This window comes from Crassostrea angulata, chromosome 8, assembly GCF_025612915.1.
Source record: "Crassostrea angulata isolate pt1a10 chromosome 8, ASM2561291v2, whole genome shotgun sequence".
Lineage (NCBI taxonomy): Eukaryota > Metazoa > Mollusca > Bivalvia > Ostreida > Ostreidae > Magallana > Magallana angulata.
In genome coordinates, this window is record NC_069118.1 from 2951548 (window position 1) to 2974912 (window position 23365).

The following is a 23365-nucleotide window of genomic DNA, read 5'->3' on the forward strand; positions in this document are numbered from 1 at the left end:
ACGATTCGTTATAAATTTTAAAAAAAGATTAAGAAAGCAAAGTCGTTTCAGAATCTTAACTAAGGAAATGAATAAGAGGACTTGAAAATTGAAAACTGGTCGAAATAACCCCGCGTCAAAATGATATACATGGGGTAGTCACGGCCGAGATGATTTGGTTTTGCTTTTTAGCAAGAAAAAAAATATAATGATATGAAATAAAGAATTGCTTTATCAAAACAAATTTAAACCATTCATGTGATTGAATGTCCAGGATATCAACCAATATGAGTTGTCTTTCGTGCTTAATTTACTTTACAACTATGACAAGGGAATGATAAGAATTGTTACTATATTCAGTAGTATATTCTCACTATATAATTCTAGACAGACGAGTGGTTAAAAACTGTAATATTATCGGAATGGCTAAGGAATATTTTCTTCGTTTGCAGCCACCAGTGGAGGACTGTTTATGCTTCGAAGGTCAGTTTTGTAAAGAACATTTGCACCTATTTCTTATGCAAATTGTTAATGTGAGTTGGATTTTTGATTTATTTTTTGATTTTTTTTTTGGGGGGGGGGGGGGCATACATCTTTTAAAAAATATGCATTTGCGGGATTTTTTTTTGTTAATAAAAAGAGGAATATAATATCTCCCGTTTAGCGCAATCATTCCCCTATAGAGTAACTGCCCAACCTGTGTATATGAATCTTATCTTCAATCATGAGCAGACACGTCTAAATTTATTCAAGATGTGTGCAGAGCAGTAAGGGTAATAAAACAACAAATCATTTTATTGCAACGCAGTTTAACACCATTATGACCGTAAATTTCTATAAGAAATTGACCATAAAATTGAGGGAGGAATAAACGTAACAGTAGTGACCGAAAAGGGATTCAAAATACGGCATTAAGTGCATTCATCCTTTAAAAGTGTAACACATTCCCACCAGTACATACAACTTTCAAACTACCGCTGATTGTCTAATTTATAAATTGTGAATCCTATTTGTTGTCCTATTTTTTTTTTCAATATATCTTATTCAAAGTTACGGTTGAAAAAGTTTATATCAATAAAATCATGTGTGTAAAGTGCTGAAATTTGACAAGCGTTGGGTGACTATGAATATTTTTTTACCTACGATAAGTCAAATCGAGTAGACCCAAAAATTTCACAACCACTAAATAAGCAAGTCACTGTAAAAACCATAAAACTTCCATACCGAGAGTAGGGAGTGGAGGCCGGGGGGGGGGGGGGGGGGAGCGATCTCTGATATAGATTTAATCAAGCGTGGGTCATTCAACAACTTCCTCCTTGATAAGGACCTCCTGCCTATCTTTAGAACAATTGATGCCCTGTAGGAGTCTCCACGAGCTCATTGAGAGTAGATATTTCCTGAACCAGTTTGGGCATTAAATCAGGGATTAAACCCGGATTTTTTGGGGTGAGAGTTAAAAAAAAGAGGGAAATCGAATACTGCCGGTGAATAATTTCGATGACTTTTCACCATGGGCAAATAGCAAGAAAACTATTTCACGATTGTAGATAGATTAGCATGTTAATTCGTTGTAACTTTACGAAAATAAGACGGTTTTGAACTCGTGAAAATCGAGAGTAGTCTTGCATCGATTGTGAATATTTCCATTGAGAGCATGTTTGTCTGCCTAAAACCCCCAAATTTTCAGGTTTTCTGTTCAATGAATTAACACCACTTAATGCAAGAGGAAAATCTAATGCAGATCAAAGTTGCTGTTTATTTTCGAATGATTTAATTCTGGTTGTAAGGCGGCATTTGATTGGATCAAAAATTTAGTTAGATTTGTATAATCTGGTTTGCACGTCACAACACACGTCACAATGCACCAACGTCAAAAACGTACTAATCTACTTGACGTTACGTTTGAATTTTGAACAGATTAATATCATTTTTAAAAGTAAAACGGACTCAATTTTTACAGCAAATTAAAGAAAGTTAAATTATAAGGATTAAGGAATGAACTCAATATCGACCCAAGTTATACTCGTATAACCTGGGTTGGGCAATTTACGCTTTTTTATAATCCGCCTCGCGGATTATAAAAAAGCGTAAATTGTCCCAACCCAGGTTATACGATTATAACTTGGGTAGACATTGAGTTCATATTTTAATATACGACTGAACATGTGTATTGAATAATCAGGTGGCAGAGGATAGTTTTTTTGGTCAAGGAAATGTGAGGCAGATAGTGCTCAGATATGTGATTTGATTTTTCAGTGGATTTTTAAAATTTGCGAAAATTAGTTTGCATGCAGGGGACACATGGTCCTGACTCTTGAAAATTTTTAAACAAATCAGAATAAAACAAGTACAACTTACATAAAGGACTCTATATAGCCAGGGACGGTCTCAAAATTTTTTGAACTTTTTTTGAAAAAGTTTTTTCACTTTCACGGGTCCAGCACCACGCTCCAGTCCCGAGCAACTGCCATAAACTACCATAGGATTGGTAGCTTAATGTATACCCATGCAAATAATCCCCAACTGATGGGGGGGGGGGGGGGTCAATCACCTTCTTTTCGAGTGACAATTCGTGTTCTGCACCCACCCTACTTTTCAGGTTCAAAACCAAAAGTGAAAATTTTGGCCACAGTTTCGCATTTTCATTCCATATCTGATGAAAAGTGCTACCAGTATCAAAGTGTCATTTATAAATGAAATTGACATGAGCTCTTCTATCCACAAAATGAATGCAATAAATATTCTAGCAATTTATACCCCTCAAATAAGCAGACAAACCTTTAGGTTCTCCCTTTATTTCAAATTTTGACGGGTCTTTCGTTCGAAACTATCCCCTGCCACCTCACATTATATTGGTGACAGGGGAGTTAATTTGGTCGAGGAAAGTTGAGGCAAATAGTACTCATAGATGTGATCTATTTCCAGTGGATTTTTAAATTTGCTAAAATTGGTTTGCATGCAAGGGACACAAGGTCCCGACTCTTGAGAATTTAAAGATTTCAGAATCAAACAAGTACAATTTACATATAGCACTATTTAGAATAGCCAGGGACGGTCTCAAAATTTTCTGAAAATTTGCCCTTTTTCACATTTTCACGGGTCCAGCACCACATTCCAGTTCCGAGCAACTGCCAAAAACTATCATAGGACTTGTAGCTTAATATATAATAACCATGCAAATAATCACCAATTAATGGGTGAGGGGGGTCAATCACCTTCTTTTCAAGTGAAATTTCGTGTTAACTCTTGCCAATGAAAACGGCTTCGTTCTTTGCTTAATTATATGAACTTTGTATTAATGTTATTACTTAAACAATAAAATGATTTATTTGGGGGTTCATTCGGGATATGAAGGTAGCGACATTGCAGAGCGTTAGCGGGTCATGTAATTTTTTTCTGCAATGATCAATCTTCACTATATTAACATCTTTTTTTTAACTAATTAATAAATTGATTATTAAAAAGTGAAAATTCACTAAATTACTGTTAATGTACAGTTCATTAGCTAAATGAAACAGCCAAATTGTCTCCTGTGAGACTTTGAGTCTGACATCATCATAGTTATTTCGTGCAGTCCGCGATTTAACTTAGGTCGCTGTTGGCTTCGACCAATCGATAAACAGCGCGTGTCAATTTTAGTCCTGTCAAATTTCTTTCAGTTTCAGCCGTTGTAGATTTCGACCAATCAATAAACGGGGTGTGTAGATTTCAGTCTGGTTGTTTCTATAGAGCTGTGAATGAACTTAAGTTTCTGTAAGAAATAGAGGAAATAACACATGGTAGATCTAAATATATAAAGTTGCACTTAAGACATTGGCAATTCCTCCAATTCAAAGAAATATGACAATTTTTAACATTTATTTTGTCGCAGTCCTGCTTCCTGATATCTTTATGAAGGCACCATCTGGCACATGTGAAATATTGAACTAAGTTTGATATTTTCTGACATAACAATGTTCTGTTTTAAATATGTATACATATCAACGACTTCCTTCCTTATCTTATAGCATCCTTATCATTTCTTCCCTGTTTTTACCAGTAGACATGATTATATTTAATAATCTTAACAATATCATAATACCTCGTAAATACTATATAAATAGTGCCTGTTTGGGAGGGTAACTATTGAAATCGACACCCCGAGACAACCATTGTCAACCGACGCGAAGCGGAGGTTGACAATGGTTTTCGAGGGATGTCAATTTCAACAGTTAACTTCCCAAAGAGGCACTATTTATTTCATTATACTGAATGTCTAAATTTTAAAGAAAATTTTCTGCTTTATATAGAAATGACGTGAATTCTACGGCAAACCGTACGCATATAATTTACGCGCATATAACAATGCGTTGTGTTACCCGTTGTCAAGTGTGTTGCTAATGCCGAGGGTAATAAAAACGGATTACCAACTGCGTCTAAACCAATCCGATTTCAGTATTTAACATGAAAGTAATATGTTTTACGGTGCTACCGTTATGGCGAGCGCAGCAAGAATTACACATACTTTGCATCATTGTCAACTTATAGTTTTATATAGGTATCAACGAACGTCAAAGAATTTTTGAGAGAGTATTGCTCTACAATAAGTATGCCAAATGTACTAATTTTAATGGTTATGATACATACAGCGCAACCCCCTTCCCAGAGAGAGAGAGAGAGAGAGAGAGAGAGAGAGAGAGAGAGAGAGAGAGAGAGAGAGAGAGTGGTACCTGTTTGTAGGTGTGTAATTTCCCACTTTTAAATTTAATGGTCTGACTATATGCAATATTTACATAATTTTTTTTAACTGTTTATTTTTCATTTTATTCCTTTTTATTTATTTCAAAATGTCCTATTGTTTATTTCCTCCCTACTCATGCATGCACAATTAGCTTAAAAATGGATTGTTATGACAGTAAAGTATGGCTCTTGCTAATATATATAAACATAAAATCTCCATATTAAAAAAAAAAATTAAAAACAAATCATCCGTCAATGAAGCAGGTATCGCAGTCTATTCTGGAATAGCTAGTAAACGCATTACAGATGTTTGATCCACCTCTAAATTTATCGCGGGAAATATAGCGCGAGTGCACAGTGACGTCATCCATGACTTTGTTCGTATTAGTTTACGTTTCAGATTCAACTTTCGGCAGCTCCCTGCTACACAGTTGCGCATGCGCATTCACACTTCCGCTTTCTCTTCTTTCACTTCGTTTCAACATGGCGGGTAGACGAACTGAAATGAATCTTGAAGGTTTTTTCTTCTTGGTAGGTTCCATTTTAATCAAGTGTCATTTAATTGTAATTAGTTATTAAAACAGAAAAATATTAATCTTTTTCTTTGAAGCTATTGATTTATTTTTTCATTATAGCTAAGGAATATTTATTTTGCCATATCTCCAGTAGATGGGCATGTACCCAAAAAAAATATTGAAGAAAAAACTTTAGTTGTTTGATTACTTTGTGGTTGATTGAAATTATATTTTAGAATACATAAATTCAAATCTATTTCAGTGATTTACTATATTGGTTTATATTCTTTTGTTGATTTTACAAACGAGTATATCAGTGTATATCTATAGCTTTTTCATGAGCTATATAATTATTATTTATTTATTATTTATATGTCACGCATGTATCTTATTAGAACAGCACACATTATTTAGATGAAACAAAAACTTGTGAGGTGAAATTTATTAGGTTTAATGGTATTGCCAGAATTAGCGCAGAACCTTACTAAAATTTATATGTGTTTGGTTGAAAATATTGTTCCTACATAGCATAAGTGTGATAAAAAAAACCCACCAAACCAAAACAGCAAATTAAATAGAGGATGGAGCCATCTCAGGGGCTTGAAGGATGGTTTATGGTTTTATTTCTTTATTCCTGTTTCAAAATATTAGTATATATAGTCTCAATCCATGTTATTTGTATATAGTATCAATACCTGTTATCTCCTGCTATTTTTTAAATTGCAGTCAATTTGTAAGTGAAAAAAAGTCCTGTATTGTTACTCTTGCTGGTTAATAATTAACAGATTGCTCTCTTGACTCCTGTCCACTGCATTGGTGAAGATCTGCATCTGCCATTCCTGTCTCAGGTAAAGTCCAGACACTGGGTATACTAAGGCATTAATATAAATTAATATTTTAAAATTTCTTGCCATGTCTGTAAATGTGATTTATACTTCAAAAGTCCTGTTACATCTTGACAGTTACATCCAATTAATGGAACAGCAACTGTAACATCAACAAGTGTGAATTTTGTGACAGTGTTCAATGTTTGTGGTGTCAAAAGATAACTCATTCAGCCTTTCATTCCTTAAATGAATATAAGCTAATAATTAGAAGGAAAATTAACACTGAGGTAAATGCAGTGGTCATTTTATCACACCTTAAATATTTAATTATTTGTTACAGGAAAACCTTTTGCCACCTTTATTGACAGATGCCCAGTTACAAGTAAGTAGTCGTAATAAGGGAGTAAGTGTCGAAAAATATTTTTAAAAAATACATGTATAATTACTTTTTTGTCTATAAGTCTACAGTACTTGATGCATATATTCACCCAAGTACATAATTGCATTAAAGGTAAGAATCTAATGTCTACCTTTGTTATACTTGATAACATGACAAGGGTCAATTTATGCTTTCAAAACTGTGGAGCAGTTCATAAAAGAGGATAAACTGTTACATGTTACATGTTTGTGAATTTTAAAAAATAATGGATATTTTTTGGTACTTAAATACTGGCAAATTTGGAGTGATGTAACTTAGCTCACCTGGGCTTTTTTGATCAAAATTTGGGCAATGTTGTTGTCAAAGTAAACTCTTTTTATTTCATAATTGTAAACAATTAATAATTCACACTGGGCATGCATTAAATGTATTTAACCCATAGCAGCATTTACAGTAAAACTTGTCTAATCCAGTGGAGGGTGGCTCTGATGTATAAATGTAATTAAGAAGTTGTATGATCAAAGGAGTTATGCAGGTACTTTTATTATTTGAAACAAAAACCATTTTTGAACTTTCTAAGTAAACAAATAGAATTGTTAGTAGTAAAGTAATAATTGGATAACCAAAATCACTGATAAGCAGTACATGTAAACTGATTTTGGTATAAATGCAAGATGGTATGAGTGTTAGTGAAGGTTGAATGTTCAAAAGCTAAAGTGAGTAACATATTATAGCTTTTAAAGCTGTTTCTTTTTGTAAATGCCCACAAGGAAAGTTTCTGTCAGCCCCTGGGGATGGGGGATGGGAGGTTGTTGTTTTTAAATAAAACATGTCTACTAGTTTATCTGTAAAAACATAAACACATAAAACCTATCTTGAAAGTTAACAAATATGAGAAAATTATTTTCTATCAGAGTCTTGCACCTTTTCAATATCAGGTCATGCACTCTATTATGATCTTGAAGTTTTTTGGTAAAATGATAGATTTCGTAGTCCATTTTGAAAGATTTTAGGCAGGGAGGTGGTCAACATTACGATATTATAATTTTTCTACTCTAGATTGAGAATTAATTAAATGCATATATGAGACCCCTCGACAAGTTTGTGTATGGGCTATGGTACTCAGGTGACCGTCAAGGCTTATTTGTCTCTTGCTATGTTTAAGATCTTATTGATAACTGCAATGTCCAATATTTGTGATATGGCTATGAAATCATCCTGTTACAAAAGGGACTCAGTATTTAACATAAAGAAATCTTTTGTATACATGATTATTTTACTACATTGTTCATATATTTTTATATGACTCCATAAAACTGATTTTATAATTGCTTAGGTGAGTAATTTGGCCCATGTAACTCTTGTTATGTTTTTGTGATTGAACAACAAATATGTTGCTGATAAGATTTGATAAGATTGGAATAGTAACTTTTATGAAGATGTTTGAAATTATTGCAGGATTATGAAGAAGAAGATTTGGGTTTGATCCCCATAATTATATATAACTCTATCTTGCTTAATTGTCTTCTGCTTTCTTTTTGTACATTAACACTTGATATATAGAAATAACAATATTTAGATGTATTTACCTTGCACCCTTTTTATCACTTTTATGCACATTTTACTTGGAACTCACATTGCTTTGTTTATCTTGAAAAATACTTATAGATTGATGGTGATGGTGTAAAATCAGTCATACCAGCAATTAATCTAGGTTTTGGGGAAAACTACCCTCTCTGGAGAATTGTCTTCTGCTTTCTTTTTGTACATTAACACTTGATATATAGAAATAACAATATTTAGATGTATTTACCTTGCACCCTTTTTATCACTTTTATGCACATTTTACTTGGAACTCACATTGCTTTGTTTATCTTGAAAAATACTTATAGATTGATGGTGATGGTGTAAAATCAGTCATACCAGCGATTAATCTAGGTTTTGGGGAAAACTACCCTCTCTGGAGATTTTGGGAAAATCAGTCTGGGGTCAGAGTCCTGTTCAGGGGACCAGAGGGCCAAAGCCATCTGGCTGTAATTGAATTTCAACATTTTATGATCTTTAACAGTACATAAAATGCTCACACAATTCAAATGCCCACATAACTTACATATTTAACCCCATTTGGAGTAGCTATAAGCACAATAAAAAGAAAAACAATATATGAGCTTTTTATATAGTAAAGGGAGAATATTTACTTATCAAATGGGGAAAAGAGGAGATTTAGGGGAATTTTTTTCCTTTTTCTGGGGGGGGGGGGGGGGGATACTGAATATAGGCTGAAAATATGCCCTAGATTAATCCCTGCATACATTAATTAAGTTCAAAGCACTAGCCTACTTTATATCACTTTCTTTTCTTGCCTTGTCTTGCTTACACTTTGCTTACCAAATTCTTTGCAACTTTCTAACATAATATAATATTTTGCTGCACTAAACTAACATCAGGACAGGTAGTGTATGGACAGTCTAAGACATGGGTTCAATTCCCATCACTGCCAGAGTTGAATGGCCTTTAGTATGACTAATGGATTATAGCATATTTGTCACTGCCTTAAATTAACAAACTAATCTATTTTTGTTTGAAGTACAGAAACAAAGTATACATTTATTATAATTATTATGCCTCATAATTTTTTTTCTTCTCATTTATATGATTTAAATTAACTTATAATGTCTTGTTAATTTATGTTATGAAAATTACATAGAAAATTCCACTATTTTATCTTCAACAAAAAACTTTTCTTATTTGAACAAAAGTAAATCAAATGTTTCAAATTTCTTTTGTTGTTTACAAATGGTCTTTTTGATGCATCATATTTATTTCGATTACTTTCTATTTTCTTAGGAATTTCAGTCAACAGAAAACATTTTGCATGAAATAAGTAAAACTCAGACAATAGAACTTCAAAATGTTGATGAACACCAAATGCAAGTAATTCAACAGGATGAATATTTGCATCAGTACGGTTTGTATAGGGCCCATATTCAGGGAGATGGTAACTGTTTGTTTCGTTCTGTTAGTTTTGGTTTATATGGCACTGAAGACCATCATTATGCATTGAGAGAATTGGCTGTGAATCATATCCAGGAAAACTTAGATGACTTTAGGTTTTATTTGTATGGAGAAAATGGATTACCCATGACTGACACAGAAACTACCAGGTATCTAAATAATTTAAGACAATTAGGAACATTTGCTGGGCAGGAATCCATACTAGCTTTATCAAGAGTGTTAAATTTGAACATACTTGTAACTATAGGAGGGGATTCTCAAAATCCAGTGGTTAATACTTTAGAACACAATTTTCACAACTCGGATAATATTATTCATTTGGTTTGGACACGGGCTGGGGGTGGGCATTATGAATCAGTAATAGAAAATCCAGCATTAAAGGAACACACAGCTCCAACTGGGTCATCACAAAACACTGCCAGTGTTTCAGACAATAATACAGGTAAAAGCAGTTACAATTGGAGATCTGATGCCAAAACTTGCAAACCTTTTAGTTTAGATGTGCTGGAAGATTTTAAAAGCCACAAAGTACAGAATCAAAATACTGAACATTCATATGGTAGACAGTATGTTGACAAAGGTGATAGTTCAAGGTCTCAGACAAAATGCCCTAGGTGCAATAGAAGTTTTTACAACAAAGCAACTATGATGCGTCACCAAAAGTTGGCTCATGAGAAAGAAAATGGCCAAAAAATATTGTGTTCTATATCCACATGTGCATTGAAGTTTCATAATGTGGATACATTAGTTGATCACCTTCGAAATTTTCATGGAGCATGTATAGATGTTGAAAGTCTTACTTTTGAAAGTATTGATTTATTTGAACAGTTTAAAGAGCAGGAGAGTATTAAAATACACAGCAGATATGTAAAGCAGCGGAAAAATAAAGTAAACAAAGATGGCAGTCAGTCCTATACTCTTGTGTGTCACAGGGATGGGGTCAAACGTATTCACTTAAAAAAGGGTAAAAGTTATTTAGGAAAACGCAAAGAAAATATCAAAGGGTCTTGCAAAATTCAAAAATTGTGTCCTTCGAGGATGTCGGTTAAAGTTAAGTCAGATGGATCTGTTCAGGTTAAGTATATCAAATCGCATACACACTCATTGTCCTTTGAAGAAAGCAAATTTTTGCCTTTACCAGATTCTGTCAAGTCCGAGATTTGTACAATGTTAGCCCTGAAAATACCAATAAACACTATACTTGACAGAATACGAGAAAATGTAGGTGAACGCAACGAACGTGACGACTTAAGTAAATTAAAATACTATCATTTGTTGGATAGGAAAACTATTCACAATTTAAAGAAAACTATTGTTGACTCATCTGTAATGAGACATTCTGACGATGCAACTTCAACCTTTTTGAAAGTTAATGAATTAAGAAATGAAATTTACAATCCAGTATTAGTGTACAAACAGCAGAACATTGACGATCCATTGACAGGTCTACAGAAGGAAGATTTTATGCTTGCAATAATGACTAAACAACAGCTTGAAATGTTTAAAAAATTTGCTTCACTTATACTTTGTATGGATTCAACCCACAAGACAAATGTTTATTCTTTTAAATTGATAACTCTCTTGGTTTTAGATGAATTTAGGCATGTTTATCCTGTGGCATTTTGTGTTAGCAATAGAGAGAGTGAGGATGTAATCTCTGTCTTTTTGAACTCCGTCAAAATGAAATCTCCTAATACTAAAGTTAATATACTGATGACAGATGACGACAATTCAGGTTGGAATGCTGCGAAGAAAGTTTTTGGGGGGGACCTTAAACATTTTCTTTGTCATTGGCATGTTCATGAAAATTGGAAAAGAAAGATTCGACAACTTATTAAGGATGAGGAATTACAAGCAGAAATTTATACTTATTTATGTGCTTGTTTACAAGCACAGTCTGAAAATCTATTCTCTTCTTATGTCCAGGAATTGTTGAGAAAACTTCAGGAATCTAATCAAGAATTTTTACATTACTTTCAGAATTTTTACCTGAGCAGAAAAGAAATTTGGGCAAAATGTTTTCGAAGTGGGGAATTTGGAAATGTTCATACAAATATGTTTGTAGAAAGTTTTCACAATCAACTTAAAACTATATATTTTGAAGGAAAACGCAATAGACGGATTGATGTTTTGGTTGATACCCTCTTACAAATTGAAAAAAATCTGTTCATGACAAGACTTCGTCGTTTAAGTTATAATTTGCCCTCTGGTGAAAATATTAATAATTTTGATCGTCATCAGAGAAGTTTAGAAATTGATGATTCCTGTATTTTTCAAATCAGTGACTTTTTTTTTACAGTTACTTCATCTGATTCAACGTATGACATAAAGAAACTAGTTGACATATGCAGTGAGAAGTATTGCTTCAACAAGTGTAAAACATTTCCTTGCATCGACCTTTGTAAACATCTTTTTTCATGCTCCTGTCTGGATTACAAAAATGGTCATGTTTGTAAACATTTGCACAAAATACATGCATTTGCCAACCTTAATTCACACAAAGATCATCCATCTAATGCCAATACAGACTTTTCGTCAAAACAATATGCAAGTAGCAGGGACACTGATTCTTCAACATCTACACGTGATTGTACTGAATTAAAGATACAGCACATTGAACAGAAATTAAACACAATAGCTGAACAGATTAAAAACAACCCATCAGTTCAAAAACAGAGACTAGACAATATTTTAAGTGCATTAGACCACATTATTGCAGCAAATGAGGGTAGCAATCAAATACACAATTCTATGAAAGATTTCAAAAAGACAGAGAAAATTTCTTCTAATGCTAAGAATTTGTTGCAGCCTAGATTTAGACCAACTGTCAAAAAGCCTGGCCGGATCCCAAAACCCCGTCTAAGAAAACCAACAGAGGAAGAAATGAGGAACCTTCTTCCTAATGTCTCTGGGTATGGCTTCAATCTTCTCTTTCAAGAATGATTTTAAACATAAAATTTCAGTGTGAATGATGCCAAAATAATAATTTCAAATCTTAAGATGATGTTATATACACAGTAAAAAACGCTTATAGCGAAGTGCCAGGGATTAGCAATATTGCATGTTCATTATAACCATGTTTTACTGTATTACCAGTAGTCAAGCAGGTTTTTTTTGTAATTGTTCAAAGACATTTGTGGTACATGTATTTTCATTTATGTATATGTTAATGATTTTTAATATCTTTTTTCAACTATTTAGATCATCTCAAGATTCCACAGTGCCAGTTTCGTTGCCAGGACCATCTGTGGCTCCGTATCCTCCCCTGAGACTGGTTCCACCGACAACCAATACACTTCCTACACAACCTGCACCACAGCAAAGTGTATTCAGGTATGTTTTAAATATCATTTGTACTTTACCTACTTCAGAGAGCTTTTTCAAACATAATCTTTTTAACTACTATATATATATACTTCAATCTAGTGTTGAAACTGGTTTGGGGCAGCCAACATGGATGAGAGTGCCTCCCTCTATGCTTGGTAGGAGGATTGTAACCACCATCAATGGCAAGAAACAGGTCATTGTGTTCACAAGAGAAGACCAAAGAAATGGTATTTAATTTTTAGATGAAATTTAATTGTATTTTTATTTCATCTATTGAAATATAGATTTGAAAAATATATGCATGTATTTCCTTTTTTCTTCTAGATCCTGCAGACAAAGATGGGGTGTGAATTGGGATAAAATGAAGAGTCTTGTAGTTTGATTTTCAATACATCAATTTCTGTTTTCAGGGTGGGTAAATTCATAAGGATAAGTTTCTTGTAGAGGATGATAGTAGGACAGCAAGTCAGTCCTGTAGTAGGCTGGCAAGGGTGAAAGGACAGTGTTCATCTGAGGTCCTAGGCCCCTGTTCTGCTTCATTCTCTGATTGGTTTAGTTCATAAGTTTGGATTTGGATTAGGATAAGTTTCTTGTAGAGGATGATAGTAGGACAGCAAGTCAGTCCTGTAGTAGGCTGGCAAGGGTGAAAGGACAGTGTTCATCTGACGTCCTAGGCCCCTGTTCTGCTTCATTCTCTAATTGGTTTTAGTTCATAAGTTTGGATTTGGATTAGGATAAGTTTCTTGCAGTGGATGATAGCAAGTGGATGATAGAACAGCAAGTCAATCCTTAGTAGGCTGGCAAGGTTGAAAGGACAGTGTCTATCTGAAGTCATTCTTTTGTTAATAGTTTTTGCTTTGTGTTTAATAGAAACTTGGTAGTCTAGTCTTCAGAAATGTTGTTGTTTTTTAGAGTTATTGTTCATTTTGCTAGTTGTTTTTTGTTTGAATTAATTTATGGTTCTATATTTTAATATATTAACTTTAAACCAAGTACTTTGCATGTACAGGTATTATAAATATTAATGAGACAAGTGAGTGACTTTTAGAAGTTAGTATTTACTGTCAGATTTCACAGTTCTTTTCTCCATGTTAAAATCAAATATTTGCAATGGATCATTCTGCGAATAATAAATTATGCATTCAGTACCTTTTATTCAAATTCTTTTGTCTTGTTTGGTCAAATTGAATGCTTGATATATCACTAGTACATGTACTTGATTTAAGGTTATTTCTTTCATTTTTTTTTTGCATGCTTTTTTTCCTGAACCATTGATAGGCCCTTTGTTTTCTAAAAGTTTCAGTATCATTTCATATTTATTTGATGTACATTGCATTCGGTATATTTAAGAAATAAACAGCAATTTAAAAAGTTCACTGGGATATAAAGTTGGTTGGTACATGATTAAATCTTAGAAGCCCATCAGGCTTCACAGGATTTGATCATGTGACCAACCAACTTCATATCCCGGTGAACTTTTTAACATTGCTGTTTATTACATATATTTACATTTGAGAAAGACAAATCGTTCAGAACTATTAATATTACCTAGATTTTATGTTTACAATAATCCAACTGATAAGCGATAAGCGTGTGCTATGATCATTGCGACGTCACAAAAACGTTCATACAGAATTTAACGTTTTCGCTATTCTATAGATTCATATAAGGAAACATATTTGCAAATGTAAATATATAAATATATCAAATTATTTTTATGATGATCTTATTTTTAGCTTTTTGTAATAACTTTCACAGCATAAAAAATTAGAATAAGCAAAAATTATATATTTTTATATTGTTTGTAATTAAAATTGCAATAATGACTCAAAAAGTTACAAATTTACCCATATTATTATTATTTTTTTTGCATATTGTGTGACACACAAATAAAATTGACGTATGGTTTTGCCTGTTTATCTATTGTTTCAAGTTCTTTGAAATTCTTTGGAAAGTTAATGCACATAATTATCTTTATGATGTTTCTAGATCTGTATATAATTAACATAACACAAATCCATGGTGAAAACAACTTCTGTACATACATATCATTTCCATTTCCTTTTTTTTTCAATTCATTTCACTGTACTAAATTTAGTAACATTTCTATAAAAAAAATTCTTTCTATATCAATATCTATATACATGTTTATGTAAAAGTAGATCTTTATACAGTGAATCATACTAAATTTTATGAATATTTGATAAGCTTCCAAACCAGCAGCCATGATTAGAAACTTTCCTAATATTGGTCGAGAACATTTTCTTTCAGTTGTTTTTTTTATAAGGGCCGAAACCTTCTTGGTGCTTTTTCTGAAATTTTTTGGTATAATATTGATACGTATACTAGTAATTTAAAGAAAATTTTGTGATAAAAGAACAATATATATTTCAAATTTATTTAATCAATTTTGCACCAAGAAGGTATCAGGTTATAAATATGTTCTCTTACCTGACTGATGAGGCCCAAAGAGAACATTTAATTAAGTATCAGTATGTAATACATGTATATCAGTACATGTACCGGGTATTTGTCATTTACAGAGAATTAAGAAATATCAACTAAATATATTTTTTTTCATCAGCTTACTTGAAATTAAGCTCAATGATTATACAATTTAGTCTGCAGGGAGTTACATTAAATCAAAATCTAGCTCATAAGGTTTCTAATTCACCATTAAGATTTGCCAATTTCTAGTAGGGTATGTTGACCGTGTTCAATTTATTTTTGTAATCAGATAATCTGCACAGCCAATGCATTAAGTTGCCTATATCACAATCAGACTAAAGCAGAAAAGTATCAATCCACCTGTTGTTGTGTTTGAATAAAATAACTCGGCATGAAAGACATTTTAATCTTCTCGATGTAATATTTATATTTTATTTTACACTGCAATATCTTTATTAATGAGTAGAAGGTGTAAAATATTAAATGAAATTGGGGGAGAGGGTCAGTGGCGATTGGTCTTATGGGGAATATGCATTGACCTGTAAAAAAAAAATGTAATACCTGGCATATCTAGCAGGCAAACTAAGTGCACCAGAGGGATGAGCAAGTAGGCTTTACTGAATTAAAACTTAATGGATTGTTTTCAATTTAAAAGTACATTATCTTGTGTAAGAGCCAAAAAAAACAACAAAAGGATTACATAACAAAACTTTTTTAAGTTTGAAGCTGTTAACATTTTTTCCCCATTTTTTAAGGTAATGTATTTTGTATGTCAAAGCTGTTTTTCTTTATATGAATAAATTCATCAGATTCACTACCAATATCTTGTCTTGACTGCTTGGTTACATTTGAACTATCAAAATAATTAATTTGTTTGATCCATCATCACTCTGAGAATCTTTTTGAGCAAGATATTTACCTCTTGCTGATTATATTGCATGAAAATAATTATTAATCAGTTATGAAATTCCTATTCTATGAACCCTAAACATGGTTGCATTTATGCTCAAGTGACTCATAAGGCCTTGATCTCGTTTAAAATAAATTTTCTTTTAAATAAATATTTTGCACTTCAGACCAATAGCTAGGCAAAAATATTGCACCATCTTAATCCTCTTTGTTAGCCAAGGATTCGATTAATTTATTCTCACCTCCTCAGGCGATGCTTAAAATACAGAAGTGCATATGTATATCCCCTGGACATTCATGTTAAATATGTGTAAGGCACTGTTGGCCATATTTCTCTTTCATCACTATGTCCCTACAACCCTTATATAAGGGGCAGACCTCTGAACAGTTTAAAGTACTTCACTGTAGAGGTCTCACCTGTGTGGACACACATCTTGTCTCGCCTTGTTATTCGGTTGCGATGAAATTATCAAATTTTACACATTTTTTTCAAGCCAAATGAATACTAACATCAAATAAATTGGGCAATGCATTATTTACAAACAATATGCACATAGAATAATAAATGCATAAAATCCAAAGACCACGAAAGGAATACTACATGTCAGTCACGAGTTTCAGGTGTGCAATCGAGTATAACAAAATCAAAGGGTTGATATACCAGGTACTGTGGTTTCATCAATATTCGTTGAATACCAATTTTCATGGATTTCGTTGTTAAGTTAACCCATGAAATTAAATGTTCATTGAAATGCAATTTCTATTAACATTTTGTATTGATAGGGTCATTGGCCACGAATTTACGTATCCTTGAAACTGTGATTTTTACTTTATCCACGAAAATTGATACCCTTGAATATCAATGAAACCACAGTATCTGTGTGATGGTGCCTATTTACGAGCGGTGTTCACCTTTTACATTCAATTTATCACATTCCCACCAACATAGTACATGTATTATCTGACTATTTGTTAACAATAAACTGAGGGGATTTTGTTTATACCTTCCCTGCATATGTTAATGCATTACTTAATATATTCAGGGCACATTTAGAATACATTTACCAAATAATTTTAACTTATTAAAACAAATTGCAACTGAATTGTCACCTACACTAAATGCAGTTGATCATTACCGTATGTTGTACTTATTGTTTGGAAACAATTGTTGGATTTGCGATAATAAACCGCATTACTTCACAACATTAACACTGTGTAAAATTAAGGCATTAAATGAGAAGTCATTGAATGCATGCAAAAGATACTGTGTGCTTTTAGAAGTGGAGGATTGCCGGGGATGTTCGGGGGGGGGGGGGGGGGGGAGAGCCACTACAACATAGGTTTTATATCAAATATTTACATCAAATTACAAAATTTTTCAATTTATTTTATGATAAAGTTTCTTCTAGCAAACAACTCTTGTTTTCAACCTGCCTTAATTAACGAACAGCTCGGTGTGTGTGTGTGGGGGGGGGGGGGGGGGGTGGGTATCCAGGTTATATACGTTAACATGGTTAATATATAACGATCACATTCACAACTATGTTACTTTGAAGTTGGACGTATAAAATATTATTAATCTTATACGTTTGTGTGTAAAAATACACGTATTTATGTGAGAAAATCTTACTGCTTTAGCAATGTTTACATCCTGTTACTTTCACTTTGTGAGTGACGTCACAGTGATGGTCACATGGTGTGCAGGGAGCTGCCTTTAGTCTCGTTCTTACGTTTCTCGGCTCAATACGGAAGTATGGAAGCATGTAACAAATCTTTTGAGTCTTGCCAAAGCATATGCGGTACTCAAAACGTGTCTTCAAACTTTAAGTCACTGTAAATTACGAGTTAAAAGTCGGCCATTTTTGGTATAGCACCACGGGTGAAAACATTAGAGAGCATTATGGGACGTAGACAAAAAATTTTGTTTGATGAACTGTAAGTTTAGCTCGTTCTTTTCCCGCGCACACTGGTTCTGAGAGCTCGCTTCGCTCGCCGGCGCTGCGCGCCGGCGAGCTGCGCTCGCTATAATAAATCAATTTGTACCGTTTCGATGCACAAAATATAATATTTAAATTCCAGTTTTCATATTTTTTCAGGGATATGGGTGATACATTATTACATTCATACATGTAAATAAATAGAAGGAACTGGTTTGGACTTGTTTCATTGAGGAAAATTGTTCGGCAGTCCATCGCCTTTATGTGTGTGCCGAGTCTCAATATTTTACCTACGAACGACAACTCAAGAATAATTGCAGAACTGTGCATTCGGGTTGACATACCGTTGATCAGCTAGACAGATTGTACAATTCCGTATAAAAAAAAGAAAGAATTGCAAATAAACGGGGCATTAAAACTTGTCCTTGTTTGAGATTTATTTGCCAAATTATCGGATACATTCTTTTAGACAATGTTTGAAATAGAAACATTCTAGCATACAACCGATTTGAAAGTTGCATGTAAATTATACTTTTATATAGACTGTTCATATATTGTTTTCCTTGAAATGCCATCGTGGATTAATTGCTGTGTAAAGTAATCTTGCAAAGTTTTCTCGATCGAGTCTACCCATCTGCATGTTATATTGAAGTAAACTGATATTGGTAAATATTTTTTTTTCACTAAGATTGCAATGAGGAAAAATATTTCATGATTTCATAAAAGAACTACGTTTGATATGGTCAAATATCCCCCCCCCCCCCCCAGTTTAACCAATTTTTAAATATACGGTATCAAAAATCGATCAATTCTTCATTAACATTATACAGAGGATGTCTATCACATTTATTTTATATTGGTCATCTTTGTCCAATAGTTCAAAAAGCTCTACCACATGAAATTCAAATAAAAAACGCTGAGAGCTGAGAATAATTTTATAAAAAATAACAGTCTCTAAAACAGTAATTCAGCCAAACAGCTATTCAGTTGTAAAAACGTCTTTTAACGACCATATTTCATATAAAATGGATTATAAAAAGTTTGTTCACTATAGTCTGAATATAATTGTGAAGGCTTTATCAAAGAATGATAATGGGTTTGAAATGGTTGGTCTATATATAGCCTGCTTTTTCTACTGTTGAATATGATCATTGAATATTGTTTTATGTTACCTTCTTTGTAGGTTAACGTTTCAAATTTTTATTTAGACGTTTTGCTAAATGTCTTTTCTGTATTAGAAACAACACATAATTCATAACATGACTCCACACGTTCTGATATAAAAAACGTTTCCTTCATTTGATGCTATGGAAATAGTCAGTTTGGTCTATTTCATTTCCATAACTCATATCTACAAGACGTACTATTACAAATCATTCCAAAATTGTTCAATTCTGCTACAACATAAATGAAATACCTGAAAATACTGTTATAGTCAATGGCAACGATTGACTTGCTTTCAAAAACATTTGCTCATTTCCATACAAGACATCCTCTTTCTACCTACTATTAATAATCCTTACAATAACACCTGTCTTGTATCGCAAGCCCACCTAACATTACAAACGTTATCAACTGTCATGAGTGACTATCTGTTTGGTATCAGGCGTGTTTCTGAAATCTCGTCGAGATATAAACTCTCAGTCTATAGAGTCCGTAAAAAGCCAACTGTAAAAGTGGGATCACAAGGATGGCCAGTCCCGGCACGGTTATACTGGGATACAGAGGCTGGCTATAGTCCAGGACATTGTAAATCACGGTCCCCGACACCCCGTACACAACCACGCTGAACCCAATGTACACTAGGCCGTAAATTAGGGGGTACACGAAATGTAGGAATCGGACTGGACGCGCACATATTGCCGCGTCGACGAGCACAAAAATGGTGTTGATTGCGTGCATATTGGTATCATTGACGAGCTCGGAGTTGCTGACATGGAGAGTTGGATAAATAGCACTAAAGTACACGACCGTCACTATTACAGAAAACACTTGTACAATGTTCGAAAGCAGCCATGATAGTTTCATGTACCACGTGACTCCATTAACCAGCTCAGTTTTGCAACTTTTTCGGTCAGTTTCGGGAGTTTCAGAAATGCTCTTTCCTATTGGCTCCATTTTCTCGCCAACAAATCCCCGGTTTTCTCTACTTTTGCTTTCGTCTGTTATGTGTTGATTTTCGGTACAACTTACTTTTCTTGGCCGCCGGAAGTGATGAAACACAGTTATCACGGCGGTTAGTATGAAGTGGAGAGTAAGGAGAATGTACGTCCACACCGTCAAGTATTGTAGCAGGGTGTACGTGGCGTTCATCGCACACACCGCGATCAACGCACCTGTCGTATAAAGCGACAGAAAAACCCGGATGAAAATATACGCCGCAGAAGGCCATTTCCACTGAAAGAGAAACAAATGTCCATCATTATAAGTTTAAAATGCCAAAGATTACTAATAGCTAGAGACAGATGTTATGAAAGTGATATGGGTATATATTTTTAAGAAGCGTGCACATCAGACCATTTGGCACCGCTTTATTTATTTTTTGTTTACTTGAAATTTAGACATTTTATTCTCTTTAAAATACTAGAATATAGTTGTATGCACATTATGATTGTAATAAGATATTATTGAGATATATATATTATTAAGATAATTTTGTGGAAAGACGCTTATGTAAATTTTGTTCAGATATTGAAGATGAATTCCATTTTGTTTTGAAATGCCGACAGTATAGGGAAATTCGAGTAAAATATATTAAGATTATATATTATTGGAAAAACCCGTTTGTATACAAATTTATACAATTAGTAAGTGTTCAAAATTTTAAAGAACTGTGTAATTTGGGGAAGTATCTCCATCTAGCTTTCAATATTCATGATAATTAAGAAAAATTCTCTGGTTTTCTTTTTTTTTCTCGCCTGTTAGTAAAATTTTATTTTATATACATTGTCAATGTACTTTACATGTACAAGTACCATACCATTATTTCAATATAACTATTAAGTATATGTTATAATATATGCCATAAGTTGTATGTCTTGTGCACATAACGAATGTAAAGAATGAAAAAAAAAGATTGTAGAATAAAAAAATACTTGAACTTAAAAAGCACGTAATAACAAGTGGGTTCAATGCGGTAGAATACTTATCATTATTCTGTATAGAATGTCTGATTATCATATCAAAAATATGATTTGATTTTTCAATAAATTTAATTTTCTGAGAATTTTGATTTTCTAAGAAATCTAAAGTAATTGTTTACACTTTATAACTTTTCGAGGCGTATAACACGCACGCCTTGATCATATAATTTAATCAGTTCAGGATTACCCCAAACTCGCTTGACTACTTTTCTACTAGAGTGTGACGTAGAGAAACAACATCACAGGTCTAGTTTTGATTAGAATTGTTTTAATTGATAAAATCTATTATTCCGGGTCAGTGTAATCTGAGGCAGTGGAGAGTCAGCCGGTTTAAAGAGTTACATGTAATTGGGGGCTCTATTAAAAAAAAAAACTCTCTTAATCGGCCGAGAGCAGATAGCGACTTCAAAACTCCGCGATGATAGATCTACCGTTTTGCCAAGCGCCTTGTGGCCAGATTGGACATCTTGTTTGCTTTCCACTGGTAGATGTTAGCATAATGATTATGTGCTCAACTCGGCACCTCGTTGCACACATTTACCTTTTCTGAGTACGAAATATATGCACATTTAAGTCGGATTTGGTGATCAATCTTATCCCAAACCCATTGATACTGTCAAGTTTGTGATAACATGTGTAAATATTACAAAACGCTAAAATATCATACAGCAACACGTATAATTTATTTCTAATTTTCAAAGAAGAAATTAAAATATATTAAAGACCCATCGAACATTAATGGTGATCTCTCCCATTCGGAGCCCACTCGATCATGATGTTGCGAGATGATCATAAATAGAATGCAAATATATATTAAAGCTACATGTATCGTATGTACATGTATTTCTATACTTTTAAGGAACAAAATCAATTTCTAACACACTCACTTAGCTTAGTTGTGGTGTAGAAATTACGCCGTCAAACTACAGAAATATCTGCAGTGTTTTGACTAGACAAAATTCCCGAATGTCGTGAATCTATAAATCTCTGCGGGGACGGGGTAACTGGGCCACACAGTAAATCCACGCGTTGGGATACCAAGGCTCTCTCCATGCCTATGTGTATTTATTTCACTACATGTATTTTATATATGTATGTGTATATATATTTAATATGATGTAAACATATATGAAAGCTGTATATTGTTCTCCATAGCGAGAGTGCACGCTCTGCAGAGACTCTGAAGCCTACTGGCTTCGCATTTTGCGTGCCTCTCATATGTTTATATATGTTTAATGCTGATGAGCTTATTGCTCAAAGTTGAAATAAATAATAATAAATTTTGTAACATATTTGTTTCTACAAACGTACTTCATAAATGCCATTATCACCCCCCCCCCCCCCCCCCCCCCCAAGTACTCTTGACATTTACTCGGGCAAACGCCGCACTCACATTTCTATTTAATTTTTAACATTAAAATTTTCGATATCAATAACATATACAGCGTCAGTGCTTTTAGAAATAAAAATCAAAATATGTCAGATGAAATCGCTGGTCAGAATATCACTCCACACACATGTGTCTGTTAGAGTTTTATTGAAAGGGCTAATCAGGCCATTTAATGTTTAGTTTCCCTCGTTTGTAATATATATGTATCGGTATGTGGTATTAACGGCGTCCTTTAAATGTACTTATAAAAGATGATAAATAATCTAATGTTAAAAACGAATTGTTTCAATTTTACTTTGACTGGAAACATTACATCTAATAAAGAAACACTTGTATATTATCATTTTCCGCCACTATCCGTGACCTCTCTCCCTAAAGAAATATTCTGAAGCTGAATCCACTAGATTCTAAATCATGAAAATCGGATATTACAAGAAAATGAGTTTTAAAAAACTATAGCACAATCAAATAACACAATTAAATTTATTACCATCCCCACCCCCTCCAAATAAAAAGGATAAAAAAAGAAATTAAATCTTACTTGACAAGAGAAGAAATGAGCTGGATTGTCGTAACTTAGTCCGATTTTCTTCAGTTGAAACTCGTCCCTCAATGACATTCTTTTTTCAGGTAGTGCCCCACTCTGGTCCGCTCCCTCTCTGGCTGTCCGCCTCTCGCGCCACAAGTATATTTCACCTGGAACACGCGGTTCCCATAAAACAAGACAGCGCTACACTTTATCGAGTTGTTATCACTGCTTACTCACTTAACAACACG

General features: G+C 33.5%; 2 protein-coding genes and 1 long non-coding RNA gene across 3 annotated transcripts; 2 read left to right on the forward strand and 1 right to left on the reverse strand.

Moving 5' to 3' along the window:
* Positions 1–63: 63 nt before the first annotated feature.
* On the forward strand, positions 64–19472 carry LOC128159587 (uncharacterized). The gene is made up of 2 exons (XR_008240161.1): positions 64–462; positions 18215–19472. It is a non-coding gene; the product is annotated as an uncharacterized LOC128159587 (long non-coding RNA).
* Positions 11185–13868, forward strand: LOC128159585 (uncharacterized). The gene is made up of 4 exons (XM_052822715.1): positions 11185–12346; positions 12636–12767; positions 12861–12988; positions 13086–13868. Exons 1-4 carry the CDS (start codon positions 11490–11492, stop codon positions 13109–13111), a joined length of 1143 nt encoding a protein of 380 aa, XP_052678675.1. The 5' UTR covers positions 11185–11489; the 3' UTR covers positions 13112–13868.
* LOC128159586 (protein rolling stone-like) lies at positions 18979–23365 on the reverse strand. Its single transcript, XM_052822716.1, has 2 exons — positions 23130–23365; positions 18979–20452 (listed from the first exon to the last, which is right to left on the reverse strand). Exons 1-2 carry the CDS (start codon positions 23205–23207, stop codon positions 19658–19660), a joined length of 873 nt encoding a protein of 290 aa, XP_052678676.1. The 5' UTR covers positions 23208–23365; the 3' UTR covers positions 18979–19657.

What these genes read in the sequence shown, in the direction of transcription:
- LOC128159586 (XM_052822716.1), bottom strand. Translation starts at nt 23,207, where the DNA reads ATGTCATTGAGGGACGAGTTTCAACTGAAGAAAATCGGACTAAGTTAC. An exon ending in CTCATTTCTTCTCTTGTCAA is followed by an intron (nt 20,453 to 23,129) that starts GTAAGATTTAAT and finishes TTTCTCTTTCAG; the next exon opens with TGGAAATGGCCTTCTGCGGC.
- LOC128159585 (XM_052822715.1), top strand. Translation starts at nt 11,490, where the DNA reads ATGTTTGTAGAAAGTTTTCACAATCAACTTAAAACTATATATTTTGAA. An exon ending in CTTCTTCCTAATGTCTCTGG is followed by an intron (nt 12,347 to 12,635) that starts GTATGGCTTCAA and finishes TCAACTATTTAG; the next exon opens with ATCATCTCAAGATTCCACAG. An exon ending in AAGAGAAGACCAAAGAAATG is followed by an intron (nt 12,989 to 13,085) that starts GTATTTAATTTT and finishes TTTTTCTTCTAG; the next exon opens with ATCCTGCAGACAAAGATGGG.